The sequence below is a fragment of the Pinus tabuliformis genome, chromosome 8 (assembly GCF_031772625.1).
Source record: "Pinus tabuliformis cultivar Carrire ecotype Pingquan chromosome 8, CPIR1, whole genome shotgun sequence".
Lineage (NCBI taxonomy): Eukaryota > Viridiplantae > Streptophyta > Pinopsida > Pinales > Pinaceae > Pinus > Pinus tabuliformis.
The window spans coordinates 553519969-553535790 of record NC_142294.1 but is presented as its reverse complement, the minus strand read 5'-3'; the positions used below and the strand labels follow the sequence as shown (position 1 = coordinate 553535790).

At 36.9% G+C, this 15822-nt stretch overlaps 1 protein-coding gene across 1 annotated transcript in view; it reads left to right on the top strand.

Annotated features, from left to right (window-relative positions):
• Nucleotides 1-2161: 2161 nt before the first annotated feature.
• Nucleotides 2162-15822, top strand: part of LOC149236658 (uncharacterized) — a 74689-nt gene continuing 61028 nt past the window's right edge. Inside the window, exon 1 of the mRNA XM_089372446.1 lies at nucleotides 2162-2378. Coding sequence (XP_089228572.1) covers nucleotides 2234-2378 — 145 coding nt within the window. The 5' untranslated portion in view covers nucleotides 2162-2233. The remainder of the gene's footprint in view (nucleotides 2379-15822) is intronic.

Genomic DNA, 15822 nt, shown 5'->3' with positions numbered 1-15822 from the left:
CTAGAGTGCCTTTCCCCTTTCTATATACATCATGCCTTCTCTTATGAACTAGATAGGGGTTAAATCATGCCATCAAAGAGGACATATATAGATTGTACATCCATATGAATTGAACCTCACCTTCGTAGAGCTTGGGCTTGATGATGTCTTTCTATCTACAACACTTCTTAGTCCTGTAGAGATTGGAGCCACTCACAATCCCTCCAAGTCAACTATGTGCCAACTCTTATAGACTACAAGTGGAAAATGATCACCGCATTCCTCGATGAAATAAGAATTGCTATATGTGCCACCTATATGAGCCAAAGATTTAGATGCACTTCATTTTTAGGTGTCCCTTCTATTATGAGATTACAAAACATTGCCATTACCTTTATAGGGACTCACGAAGCTTCCTCTCAACTTTCTTTTGCTATCACGACCAAAGATGTCCAACCCTCTTCATCGAGGAGATATTCATATCGTACTTGCATGCTCCACCACATATTGTGATTACAAAGAGGATCATGTCATACTTTCACATTACTCCATCATATTGGGGTAAAAAGAGACTAATGGATCTTTATAGCACTTTAGACCATAAAGTAGCATGGTTTTAGGTCCCCCCACTTTAACAGAGTAGTGAGAGTTTTATTCAGAGCTTATTTACTTCAACCTTGAGTGTTAAGAGAGTGAGGCTCCCTCACTCCTATGTTTAACCTATTCTCATATAGTTTGACCCCACTATGGTGCTTGCTAACTTTGATAACAAGCTTATATCTCACTTTCCCTCAGACATTATGACTAGGGGTCCTTGACTTCATCCTCATTCTTCTCTCCCACTTGATCAAAATTGAGATGTTTAAGTCTCAAACCCTCATTTTGTTTCAACGGACCTATGGTATTGCTTTATAGCTTATATCTTTTACCTTTGCTTTTAGTTAAACCTAGGGATTAGATTAGTTAGACACTTATTTACATTGTACTATTTTTTTGCTTTATAGTTTTCAACATTATCTAAGAGTTGCTTTTGCACTCTCTTAATGTATTCACGCTCAAAATACATTGGAAGTATCTTTTAATTCCATTGACCTATTTTTGGTCATTTATTGTACATTAATAACATTATCCTTCTCAGCTTGGAGGCATTTGTGATTCATGATTTAAGTAGAATTCTTCAGAATAAATCACATCCATAATTTTGGGTCGATGCATTTCAAATCCTTTTAGAACCCTTTAATTTTGAATTTTGAATTGGTAAGTACCATCAAGAATGAGTTGATTAAGAATAATTTATTAAGGAAATTTGAATATAAATGGAAAACAACATTTTTCTAAGAACAAGTGAAACTACACCCAATATAATCAATTTTAATTTAGATTAAAAACTAAGAAAATTATAATTTTATGTTGTTAAATTAATACATTTAGAATGCTTCATTTTTCAAAATACTAATTTTTTTTAATAAAAAATACATTTTAAATAACACAATGGATTTCTTAAAAAAAAAGGGGAAAAAAAGAAAGAGCAAAACCAAAAATGGGTAATTATAATATTTAATATTAATATAAAATATCTTCGGAAGAAATTGTAATTTCCCATCCGAATTAATTATAATTAAAAATATAATGCAAATTTATCATATAATGTAATTCAAAATACTAATTTTTTCTTTTCAAATTGCTAAATTATTTTTTAATAAAAAATACATTTTAAATAACATAATAGATTTCTTGAAAAAAAAAAGGAAAAAAAAGAAAGAGCAAAACCAAAAATGGGTAATTATAATATTTAATATTAATATAAAATATCTTAGGAAGAAATTGTAATTTCCCATCCCAATAAATTATAATTAGAAATATAATGCAAATTTATCATATAATGTAATATCATAATTTAATAAAAAATACATTTTAAATAACACAATGGGTTTCTTAAAAAACAAAAAAAAAAAGAGAAAAGGAAAAAAAAGAAAGAGCAAAACCAAAAATGGGTAATTAAAATATTTAATATTAATATAAAATATCTTCGGAAGAAATTGTAATTTCCCATCCAAATAAATTAGATATATGAATGTAAATTTGGCATAAAATGTAATATCATATGCCTTATATGGCCTAAGATTTTATGAAATGTAGTATCATATGCTATATATTGCCTTGGAATATTTGCAGCATGAGATTCTGAAGGCGATCCTACCATTATTGTGTTCCCTGAGCGGAAGAGTTCTAGAGCGTGTGGCACAGAGTAGTGATGGCGTTGGGGTTGATCACTGGTTTAGCGAGAGCCATGCGAAGGAAGCGCAGCTCATCTCTGGACATTCTTACATCCAAGAAGGGCCCTCACGACTACTACAAGGGCAAGAACTGCAAATCTACTGGTTTCCACACTAGAAAAGGTAAGTAGGTCATTGAGTTCTTTGCGAAATCATTTCCTTCCATTACTGGAGAAGGGAGATAAGTTGTAATAAATTCACTGTGCTCCTTTGATTACAGCAAACACGCTACGCCCGTTATTTTGATTTTGAAATTAAAATATAAAACATGACCCCCAAAACCCTGAATATTGTTTTCATTCCAGCAACTCTTTCAATGGCTACCCATCATACGTAGCCTCTTTTGCTTTCTCGTCTGTTAAATTGAAACCTGACGTTGCTGGCATTTTGAATTTGCTTGTGAACTGCTGAAGCTCAGGGCTCACAAAAATTCTATGCTTATTAGACCCCCACATTCTTACTATGATTAATGGGGTTTGCACCAACTGTATAAGAATTTTCAATCATTTTAGTCTGTGTGTTTATGAATTCTCTTCTAGCGGTTCCCATGAGCCGAGGTTCTCTTTTAATTACCTCTTCCCTTAAAAGGTTCCAATAAAGCTCAAAAAAATGGGTTGAACTGCAAAAGCCCATTAGTTGCCTCTCTATGCCTTAAAGAGAGAGCACGCCCCACATGTGGGCGATCAACTCATTGGAAAAAGGGTGAAGCATTGAACTGCAAAAGCCCATTAGTTGCCTCTGTATGCCTTAAAGAGAGAGCACGCCCCACCTGTGGGCGATCAACTCATTGGAAAAAGGGTGAAGCAATCCCTGTATTGCTTTAACTCAAAACTGCCGAGTTTTAATGGAGCCCAATGCATTGACACATGACTTTGCACTTTTTGTGGGATATTTCTAGTAATTGTAACAGCCCTGGTTCCATGTAATAAAAGTTAAAAATAATAACCACGGTTGGTGTGACATTTATTCCAAACTGAATGTTGAGCAAAACATCCTAGGGGGTGTTCATTTGGTTTATTATGGCTAAGGAAATTGACAAATACAATGACTAAGACTTTTATGAAAATAATGGAAATTAGGAGAAAAAGGAGTTGAAAGGTCATAGGTTGCATGTGAGGAGGGAAATTAAGGAAAATAATGGAAAATGAAAAAAATAAAGGCCTTATTAATAAAAAGGCTTCTGAGTATAAGTTAGTAACTTTTTGTTAGTTTAGTTTTGGAGCTCTCTCATTATTCTCTCTCTCTCAATTTTGGACACTTAGAGTTTTCTTGGAGCAGTTGGGCATTGGATCAAGAAAGGAAAAGAAGGCAAGAGGAAGCAAAGATCAAGCAAGGGAAAGGAGGATCAAGCAGCTATAATAGGATTCTTTGCGGGTATTGATTTGCTTGTGTGATTTCCTTGCTAGATTTGGCATGCATGGTATTGCATGTGATTTTTTACTGTTATGACATGGGTTTTGCTAGGTGTGATAGTGTTCTTCAACTTACCCTCGCCATTTCCTGATAGCCTTGATGAGATGGGTTCTCATACTTTGGTTGAACTGGATTGCCGCATGGATTCGAAGCTGAGTGAGGTGGATCTCCGAAATGAGAAACACATGGCCTAGTGGTCCCTGAACCAGACTGTGGATAACAGTAAAGTCACTAGCCTAGTAACCCCTGAGCTAGACTGAGGGTTGCGGTAAAGCCAAGATTGTGTGCCTAAGTGGGCTTAGGAATCCTTGCTTGTGAATGGCGGGATATACGATAAAGCCAAGAGGTGGATTGCTCTTCGTTGGGCCTAGTAGTCCCGGGATGGGAGGTATGGTAAAGCCTGGAGAGTGGGTATCGGTGTAGGGTCTAGTGACCTCTGGATCAGATTGTGGATTATGGTAAAGCCTGAGAGACTAGGAGGCACTCAAATTCCTCACGGTGTAGGTGGAGAACTCTGGTAGCATCCATGCTTGTTTGGTTCTTTTCGGTTGGTTATGAGTCCCACATTCATGCTTGGAATATGACACGGGGGTGATTGGCTGAAGAGAGATTTGGCTCAACCAATCTATGGTCGGGTGGAACGTGGTAGTCCCATCCCCGATTGGTTTCTACATTCATTAATGAGAAATTCATTCCCTTGGTTTTTCATGTGTAAATGTACTAGTTTATATGTGGATTCTATGGCTGATGTATTTATGGTATTTTTGTTGTTACTATGTTGGTTATGTATATGTTTTATGACAACAACTATGTTAATTTTAGGTAACAATGGTATGTTCTATATTTAAGTGCAATTTACTTCAATTTTTTTATTAGCCCAATATCAATATCCAGTTTAGCAATCACACCGACATTATAGTAAAATGCAGATAGAACATAAACATAAACAATACAAGACAAGGCAAGACAAGAGGACACAAGATGTGGCACCATCCAGGGACAAACCCCAATGTGGGGAAACCCTTGATCAATTCTTCTTATATTCTTCAATAGTTCAGCAGAGAGAGAGATAGTACAAATTACAAATCTGATAATTTATGACAGCAGCAAGAAGCCCTAACCAGAAAAGTCAACGCTGGTCAAACAAGGCAGAATTCTTCCTCTAAACAACTCGGTCAAACCTAGTCAACTTCGACCTCCAACAACAAGCCCAATCAGCCCAAAATAGTCCAAAAAAGTCCAATAAAAAATTGGTCAACGAAAGTCAAACTGCGACCAGCCCTAGGGTAGTCAACACTGGTCAAATGAGAGGTCAGATTGCCTCGATTTCAGTGCCCAGATCTGCGGCCTGCTAGGAAGGAGATACCTCACCCAATCCGCAGTCAAAACAGGTCAACGTAGTCAAACAACAATCCTTCAGTTCGATCAACACTGGTCAACGCAGTCAAACAGAAAATCATCCTCCTTCCTTTGCACGTGTGAGAGACAGTTGCCCAAATTTGCGTACCCAATCACAAGAGGAGAGAAAGAGAGATGATGATAAAATGACTTGAGGTCTCCTCCTTTTATATGCAACGTTGAGGATGAGCTGGGGGTTTGAATGCTTGTTTTGCTTGCTGACCGACTTTGACAATTTGTTCATAATATAAATAAATTCATATCTTCATTTGTATATGTCGGAATCAGATGATCTTTAGATCAATCCTACACCTCTCGGAGAGAGGAATCCAAGAAAAATATCAACTGTCATAAATAAGATGACCCATCTGGAGTTTGGCCTTAGTTGCCAATTTTAACAAATTATGTATGGCTCTCATCATGTTTTTACTTGTAAATGAATGGACAATGTAAAAATATCTAACGCCGGATCCAGCTTAGATCCATCTAACACTGGATCTATCATGCGTCGAGAGGGATCAAATCCCTCAACGTGCAAACCTTCTTTTTGGTGTGTAGAACTTGAGGAAATGTTTGCACCTAGAGGGATTTGATCCCTCTTGACGCATGATAGATCTAGTGTTAAATGGATCTCAACTGGTTCTAGTTGAGGGAAACAATGTCACATTTTTAGATTATCATTATTATGTATATGTTTGAGATAAAATTCAAAATTCACATTATGTTTTCTTTGCTTGGCATGACCATATCATTCTCTTCTTTATTTTGGTTTGTGTTGCTTTCCTTGAATGGTTTGTATGTCTGTGTTTGGATACTTTGAGTGGTTTGTGTGTTTGGATTTGGATGGTAATGTTTGTGAATGTTACAGTTGTTGTGTTATATTTTTATATGTGTATGTAATTGTTTATTAGTAATTAGTTGGTGATGAAGAAGGGAGACAATCTTGTCAATAGTTTGCAGGAGGATTGATATTGCACATCTATTTCATTTAATTTTAGGTATCACAACTTTTGACAACTAATTAATTCTAAATAATGTTCCTCCAAATATTACAAAATATATCTTGAAGAGTAGTTTTAATAATTTACTGCATCAAGATTACTCTTGAAATAATTTGTTTATTTGTTTATGTTTGAAATAATTTATTTCCTTCAAGAATATTTTCAGGATTTTTTATTTATTTTATTTTATTTTTTATTTTATTTTATCTATAGTCTATTTTGCAAAGTCAAGAAATAATGCGTTTTTGATATTTTTTTAATCACTAGCCAGATTTATAAAATCTTTACATTATTTATTTATCCAAACAGTTATCACATCTCCTTCAAGAATAATTAGATTTGTCTTGATGTTTATAAATATACATTTTCCTCTTATAAATATTTTGAATCCATTGTTGTATGCAATTACTCTATTTTTAATTTTGATTATATGTACTTGTTTATTAGTAATTAGTTGGTGATGAAGAAGGGATAGCAACTTTTGACAGCTAATTATTTTTTAATAGTGTTCCTCTACATATTACTAAATATATCTTGAAAAATAATTTTTTTAATAATCTACAGCCTCAAGATTAACAACATCTAATGCATCTAACACAAACAATCAAATAGGATTAGAAAACACCATCTACATTGAAATCATTGCATCTAGTGCAAGCAATCAAATGAGATTAGAAATCAACATCTACACTGAAATCAATGCATTTAGTGCAAGCAATCAAATAGGATTAGAAATCCACAATTACACTGAAATCCATGCATCTAGTGCAAGCAATGAAATAGGATAAGAAATCCAAATTTATACTGAAATCAAAGCATCTAGTGCAAGTAATCAAATATAATTAGAAACCAACATCTACATTGAAATCAATACATCTAGTGCAAGCAATCAGATAGGATTAGAAATCATCATCTACACTGAAATCAATGCATCTAGTGCAAGAAATCTTCTTCCCTCTCCCCCATCCATATAATCTTGAAATATATTTTTAATAATTTACAGTCTCAAGATTAACAACATCTAATCCATCTAATGCAAACAATCATATATGATTAGAAAACATCTACATTGAAATCAATGCATATAATGCAAGCAATCAAATAGGATTAGAAAACAACATCTACATTGAAATCAATGCATATAATGCAAGCAATAAAATAAGATTAGAAACCAACATCTACACTAAAATCAATACATCTAGTGCAAGCAATCAAATATAATTAGAAATCAACATCTACACTAAAATCAACGCATCTAGCGCAAGCAATCAAATATAATTAGAAATCAACATCTACACTGAAATCAATGCATCTAGTGCAATCAATCAAATAGGATTAGAAATAATCATCTACACTGAAATAAATGCATATAGTACAAGAATTATTATTCCCTTTCTCCCCCCTACATCTATATCTATATTTCCCTCCATCTCTCCTTATTTGTCTCTCTATCTCAACCCCCCCAAACACACACACACTCTATCGATATCTATCTATCTCTGCCTCTCTCTCTCTATCTCTCTCTCTTCTTACCTCTCTTCACCTCCCATCTATCTGTCTCTTCTTCCATCTGCCTCTCATTTGTCTCTCTATATCACCCGCAAAACATACACACTCTTTCTCCATATCTATATATCTCTCCCTTTCTCTTCTCCTTCCCCTTCACTCTCTCTCTCCCCTCTATCTATCTCTCTTCCCTCCCTCTCTATATCTCCCTTATCACTTCCTCTCTCTCTCTCCACCTTTCTCTCTCTACGTATTTCTTCTTACCTCCCTCTCTCTTTCCCTCCAACTCCATCTCTCTCCCCCTCCCTTTCACGTTCTCTCTCTCTTGCTTTGTCCCGCCCCCCTTTTGCCCCCCCCCTTTTGTCTCTCTTCACCCTCCAACCCTGTCACTATCTCCCTCCCTCTCTCCTTCTCTTCCCCCTTCCTTCCAGCTCTCCTTCTTTGTCTCTCTATCTCACCCCAAAACATGCACACACTCTCTCCATCTGTCCCTTGTCACTACCTCTCTTTCTTTCTCTCTCTATGTCTTTCTTTTTCATTTTATCTCCATATCTCCCTTGTCACTCCCTCTATCTCTCCACCTCTATCACTCTGTCTTTGTTCTTCCCTCCATATATATATATATATATATATATATATATATATATATATATATATATATATATATATATATATATATATATATATATATCTAGAGTTAATATATATCACGATATATTAATATATATTATAATATAAAAAAAATGAATATCATAATAAATTTAATATTGTTTTAATCCAAAGTTATTAAATTTAATAATAATATTAAAATTAGATTTAATAATATTTTTAATGGCATGATAACAAAAATTATAATAAAACTACATCAAATTAATATTTTCAAATATTAGAACTTTGATGTGGAAATATTTGTCTTTAAAGACTTTAATATATCCATAGGATATGGTTTTTCCCTTTAAATATTCATTTTACAAATATTTAATCAAAAGAAATATTAAAATATTTTGGAGCAAGATTTTCGATTCTTTGTGTTGAATTAACCTTTTTCTTTTGATTTAAGAGATGTTATTAGCTTTAGTAAATCTGAGTAAAGATGTTTAATATTTTACCTAATTTGGAATTTTAATGTGGTAATTTTTTTTGTTAAAGGTAAATTTATGATCCATTCAAATTCACGTATATGATAAAGGAACTATTAAATGCATGAGATAATTTATTATCCATTCAAATTATATATAATAATACATAGTTATATTTTAATAATTAATCTTAGTCCATTAATAAGATTAAAAAGTTATATATAATTTAAGATTCAAGCTAATGTTTTGGCCGACATTAGTAAAAAATATTTTTATTATTTTTTGAGGACGTGACATACTTACACATCGGGGTCATATTGGGCTGTAGAATGCGGGAGGGAAGAGAGATAGACACGGGGGGGGAGGGAGAGAGGAGAGGAGGAGGGAAGAGAGATAGACGGGGGAGAGAGAGAGTGAAAGGGAAGAGAGAGGGAGAGGGAGAGGATCATACTGTGGATTACGGTAAAGCTTGAGAGACTAGGAGACACTCAAATTCCTCATGGTGTAGGTGGAGAACTCCGGTAGCATCCATGCTTGTTTGGTTCTTTTCAGTTGGTTATGAGTCCTTTATTCATGGTTGGAATATGGCACGGGGGTGATTGGCTGAAGAGAGATTTGGCTCAACCAATCTATGGTCTGGTGGAACGTGGTAGTCCCATCCTTGGTTGGTTTCTAAATTCATTAATGAGAAATTCATTCCCTTGGTTTTTCATGTGTAAATGTACTTGTTTATATGTGGATTCTATGGCTGATGTATTTATGGTATCTTTGTTGTTACTATGTATGGTTTTCATCATGTTTTTATTTGTAAATGAATGGACAATGTATCTATGACCTAATAGATGGTAATGCAGCAAATGACATGAGAGAACAATGGTTCTTAGCGATTCTCAGATAAGTACGAGATCTCTATGGTTAAGTTTGTTGTTTACACTTGTAGCTTACATGTTTGTGATATGTTTAGCGAAATGTCTATCATGGCTAGTAGGGGTTTGGTTATGGGCTTGTTCAACTAATTCCTTTTGCATCATTGTTTCCTTGTTATTTTATTACTTTGAAGATGTCATTTCATTATGGGCAGTGACCTGGGCGTTGGGCCTGAAAAAGTGGCTTATATCCCAAGGATGCTGGCACAAAAATGGACAAAATGGTCCCTGGACATTGGATTGCAGGCCTGTGAGAGCATCTAGAGGTCCCTGGACGCTGACATGTCCATAACATGAGAATGTCTAGAGGTCAAGTGATCAAAAAATTCAGTGGGACCCAGGGGCAAGTTGCCTGAATTGTTGGCATGGTTCTCAGGGGTCTTGTAGTTGATGTGGAAGTTTTGCATGTTGTGTTTCTGTCGATTCCATTTCTTTAAGGTTACATAGGAGGTTGAATCCAATCACAATAGCCTCTCGTCACATGTTTATCCTGGTTGGCCGGTTACTTGGGTAGATGTGGGAGGAGGGTGTTATAGTAATGATAAATTGCAAAGTGCATATTTTACAATAAAAGTTGGTATAGGCCTTTACAAAATAGACCTAGTGCATAATGCCAAACATTCTTACGAGTTTGACCTATGTATTTATTTAAAACTCAACCAAGAGGGAAGTGGGTTGTAGGTCTGTCTAATTGTAGGAGTATTATGCAGATTATGTATTGATCACAATATTCAAGTTGGCGTCCACTCGATGAAGAAATAGGTTGTACTTATTAGAATATAAATTACACCTTGGGGATTAGGACATTGTAGTGGAATACAGGTTCAACAACATTTTGCAATGAATAGAACTTTCAGACAATGGTAAGGTCATATTCCAACTTCAACATTTTAGGGTAAACATATACCACCATGACACCTACACCTAGTACTGGTGACAATTTACAAAATTGTTTCATTTTTAAAGTTGACTCTCAAAAAGGTGAATATAGGTCGAGTAGCATCTCCTGTCATCCGTCATTATAGGAGCGCAAATTAACAATAAGTTATTGCAACGAGTTCAAACTTCAAGCTAGTAGGCCATGGTAAAGTCATATCCAAACTATCACATTGCTCAATAAGCCAATACTTGCATGCAACCTACACCTAGTGCTAGTGACAATCTGTAAAATGTTTGTTGGGTTTTAAATTGATGGTCTAAAAAATGATGTGGACTGTCCTTAGAGTCATTTGTGTATTTTCTTGTATCCGTCCTTAAGAGTCTATATTTTTTCTTGGGGGTACTTAGTCATTGGGATTGTACATATGGCATGCTTCTCTCCAGATGGGGTTGTATTTTTTGAGGACTCTGACTTTTTAGACTTCCCTGTTGCATTTTTTTTGCAACTCCTTTGGCCTTCTTTCTTGAGGCCTACCTTTGAGAATACACTTTTGAAATATGCCTGTGTTAATCGATATTTTCAAATTTATGGAAAATATAGTGGAGCAGATTTGAATAAAGCATGAAATATAATCAACTGGAACAACAATGTGACTCGTAGAAGTTGTACAGGGAAGTGTTCTCTATATGGTACTTTCTAGGGATGTTTCACCCACAACTATTACTGATGTTTCACCTACAACTGTTACTGCACTGAAATAAAATGGACTTCTTGCATGGTATAGCCATCTCAAAGTGTTGGTCTTGTGCATTTGGTTACATGAGAGTCAAAGTGAATTTTTTTTTTTTTAAACTATAACTGTTGTTAGCCTCCTATTGCAATAGGTTTCATATTTCATGATTGACTGTTTTACATGCCAAATATGTCATCTTTGCATGCTGCAAGGTTCCATATTTCCAAGAAGTTCCATTTTGAAGAATTATACCATTTTTGAAGAGTTTTACAGTTAAGGGAAAGCCAAACAGCTTAATCTTGGCTCCCCTAGGTTTAAATTGCTTGTTTTAGAAGATAGAGAATGAAAATATGTCCAAACAGCCTAAGCTTGGCAGATGAGTAGCTAGGTAGAGAAATGAAGGAGCCCAACTGCTTAATCTGGGCCCTTGGAAGAGATAAGGGTAGATTTAGATAGGAGGGCAGTCAAAAGAAAAGAGGATAATCAGGGTCTGCAAGTTCAAGTGCACCCAAACCAAAAAGAAGAAAAAATGCTAGGTAAGTAGGCTGGGTAAGTAGTTTTGTGGTTGCAGAATCAAGCTATGTGATCCATTTCCTGTTTTCAAGTGTTATATCTATTCAAATCACAATTATGAGGCAGTTTTCATTTGGAGGAGCTCAAGTGAGGCATGTCTAACTCCCCCTTCTTCTTATTCTCCAAATCATTCACTAACCTCCCCAAAGAGGTCAAGATCTACTTGATATCTATCAAGTTTCATCATTTGTCATATCATTGGCCTAAGTAAAGGTTTGCTTTGCTTAGGAGTACTCTTATTCACTCTATAAGTCATTTTTCCCTTTTAAGTGGCCTAAGATCTCTAAACTTAGCGTTTTCTTGTCATTTTCATATTAACTTCTAACATTATTATATAAATCCCTATCTATTTCCCCTTCCCCTTACTAAAAAGCACTAAATAGGTCCCCTGTGTACATATCCCCTCCCTCTAGTTGAAAGATAACCTTGACTATGATTGGGAATTGCTAAGTTTGCCTGAAACTTAGCCAGAACCCTCGGTTGCCTCTCAAACCATCTTCTAAATGCATTAGGACTCATTCCTATGCATAAAATTCCCCTCCAAATGTATAAAATCCATCTTTGGTCGTGTTTTACCTTTCCCAAGGCATAAACCCCTTTTTTGGCCATAAGCCCTTCTCAAAGCACATAAAACCCCTCTCAAGTGCCTGTGAACTCCTCCAAAGCGTGAAATTCCTTTTTAGGTTATCGGACCCCTTCCGAGGCCTCAAAAACCCATATTACCCAAAGTTTTGACCCCCCCGCCACATAAATAAATCAAATATATGGCAGGCCCCTGTACACTAACCTGCCGCCAGCTCCGCGCTCCGTCGGCCCTCCGATCCGCCCTCCCAGATCCAACGGCCCAGGTGCATTTCGGAGCCGCCCCGACGTCCGACGCTTAGCCTCCGATAGGCTAGCGGTTTCCCCACCGTGCAAAAGACGCGTGTCTCCACGCGATTGTATCGGAGCCCCTTTGACAAATACCGCTCCCGTACAGAAGGCGGTCCGATGAAACCACAAACCGCCTTCTGTCTCTCCGCCCCTGACGTCAGCACCACGTCACTGCCACCGCATCTGCCTCCGTCCCTACCCTGCCAACGTGTCCTGTGCCATGTCATCAAACCAGTCAGCTGCCACGTCACCCAGTCGTACTGCCACGTCACCCTGCCGTATCGGGACCCACCGCTGACGTCATGCTGACGTAATCACCGAAAAGGCGCGAAAGGTGAAAATCGCAGCAAAGGATGCCCAGAATGAGAAACTAAGACAATTTTTGATGCGTGATCGCATCGCTAAGAAAAAATGCTCAAAATGGAGGGCTTAAAAACCAGCCTCAGCCTAGCACAGTTATCAGGTTGCATTTCTCCGCCATTATTTGACAGGATTTCTTCATGTAGGTTCATATTCAATCGGCCAGCGCCAATCGCATTCTAGAGGCCACGAAAAGCATTTGCAGCAATTATTTTTGCCTTGAAAGGGCAGAAAAGGGGCGATTTGACAGTTTCAAGAGTATCAGAGGAAAGATAAAGCCCAGATTAAATTAAAGAGTATCAGTGAAGCGACAAAGAGTATCAGATCGGCAATATCAAAGCAGGTGAACATTAAAGGCCTCCATCCAAGTCAAAGAAGCAGTAAAGGCCATTCAAAGCTCATCGGATCGAAATTAGTGCACATTAAAGCCACCTAAAAGCAGCAGAACCGCCTCACTACACCGAGCCACCAAGGACACCATATTAACTCATTTTGATGCAGCTGCCTCCAGCGCAGCTCAAATAAATATCTTCTTGCATTAACTTCAGGACAAGATTAGGTTAAAGAACTCATTTCCCTCAGATCTGTTTAAGATCTGCTGTAATAGATATTTTTGGATATTTTCTCTATATAAACCACCCTAATTCATTGTTTAAAGGGTTGGTTGGTTGATAATCCTCATTCTAGACTTGCGCTGTATATTTTGAGAGCTCTATAATCAAAGACTGCTGGAATGCTTTGGATGAAGAACTGACTGTTGTGTTATTTAATGGCCAAAGAGTGACTGTGGAATTCCTGTGCTACTACATGGCTCAATAAGTGTTTTCCTACCTCTGTTTACAGTTTACATATGTTTATGCCATCATTGTGTTACCATATAAATAGCAAGAAAGAAGAATAGCTTAGGTTTTGCTTGACTGCACCCTATGCTCAGTTCTTGTTATTTCTATATGTTTTCTTCAGAAATGGTTATGAATATGCATACTTAAATGATCATGTTTACCCTGTTTCTTTCACATATGACTGTTATTTAGGAATTCTTGACTGCTCCTAGACAAACTTTCATTCACCTTCCCTCTCTGTTAGCTAATGAAAGATTCTTAGTTGCCTTTCATCTCTGACCTTCATTCCATCTTTATTCCAGCTTGATATTGTTCTATGTGTAGCTATCCTGCTCTGTATTCCTCTTATGACCAAGAAAACGCAACAGCAAGCCCTAATCCATGACTCCATGCCCAATGGTTTGAACTTCTCACTCTATGCATCCCAACTCTGCTTGAAAACATCATCCTTCCCACCAAAATCAAAACAAAACCCATGTACACCATAACTAGCCTAAAATCAACCCAAAACAAAGTTAAATCATAAAGAGAGAGCCCTCTCTGACTGCAGGTAGGCTAGGACCTGCAGCCCAAAGATTGGTTTGTGGTTACCTCGGCCGTATCCCTTAAGGAGCCAAGGGACAACCTGAGTGATAACATCATTGGCGACTCCGCTGGGGAACTTATTCAGAAAATTCCAAAAAACAAGTTAGAAGCTGGCTCCCAAGAAGAAAACACATAATACTAGGTCAAATCCAGACCCAAATCCACCAGCTGTTTTTGAAAATCCCAATTTAATCTCTAGAAACCTTAGCAAACAAAAACAAGAAGAGTTTGCTGATTCTAGTCCTGAAACAGTTCAGCCAAGTTGTTTTCCAACCCCTGTTAAAGTTTTGTTTCGTTCAACCCCTACTTCCCCTTGTTCGTCATCCACCTCTCCAAGCACCTTTTCCACACCTCCATTCACTGCGCATACTACCACTACCACCACTGTTATTACAGCTCTTCCAGTCGTTCCACTTATCCCTGTAAATATGGCTAACAGATATGCACCTTTACAGTTACCTGCAAATCCAGGGGCTATGCCTCAGGATTATCAAACCAAAATCACATATTTTGAAGGTACTAGTTTTGGCACAGCCCTGCAACATACCAAGAAAATGCAGGACTATTTTGAGAGTTATGAAATAGATGATGATAGTGTAAGAATGAAGATTTTTGTCCAAAGTTTAACAGGAGATGTAAGGCCCTGGTTTAGAGCTCTTCCTGCAAATTCCATAGCTGACCCAGAGGCCCTTTACCAAACATTTCTTAACAGATGGGAGAAGAAGAAGGACCCTCTGCACATATTATCCAAGTATGACACTATCAAAAGAGGCCCTCAAGAAGCTGTCTTAGACTATTGTGCCAGGTTTAACAATGTTTACAACGCTATTCCACAAAACCTTAGACCTCCACCTGATCTTGCTTTATACAAATTCCCTGATGGATTTGATTCAGACATGGCTTATCAGTTAAGGGAAAGAGCCCCTCAAACCTTAGCAGACATGCAGAATGTAGCTGTTAGTGTGGAGGCAAATCTGATTGCCAAGCGAAATAGAGCAAGAGCTGAGAGAAGAACTACTTTTAAAGATGAACCTTCAGCCTTTGAGCAAAAATTGGACACAATCATCAAAGGTATGGACAGCTTTGAAAATAGAATGGGAACTATTGAAAGAAAAGCCTCATGGGAAGGACAACAAAACAATCCTATCAGAAATCCAAACTTTAGAAAAAATCAGAACCCAAACGTTGGAAGGGCAAGTCCTGACCATGATATAAGACCTCATTTTTATGAAAACTATGCTGAAGCATCCACATCTAGTGAGCAGATAGAGGACACTCACATAAACTTGATGGGTTTGAAAAGTGAACAACAAGTATTTCTAACCCAAGAAGACCAAGATGACCATGATATAAATCAATTTCAGACCAAGTCTGGAGAGTCATTTGACTTCAAACAAG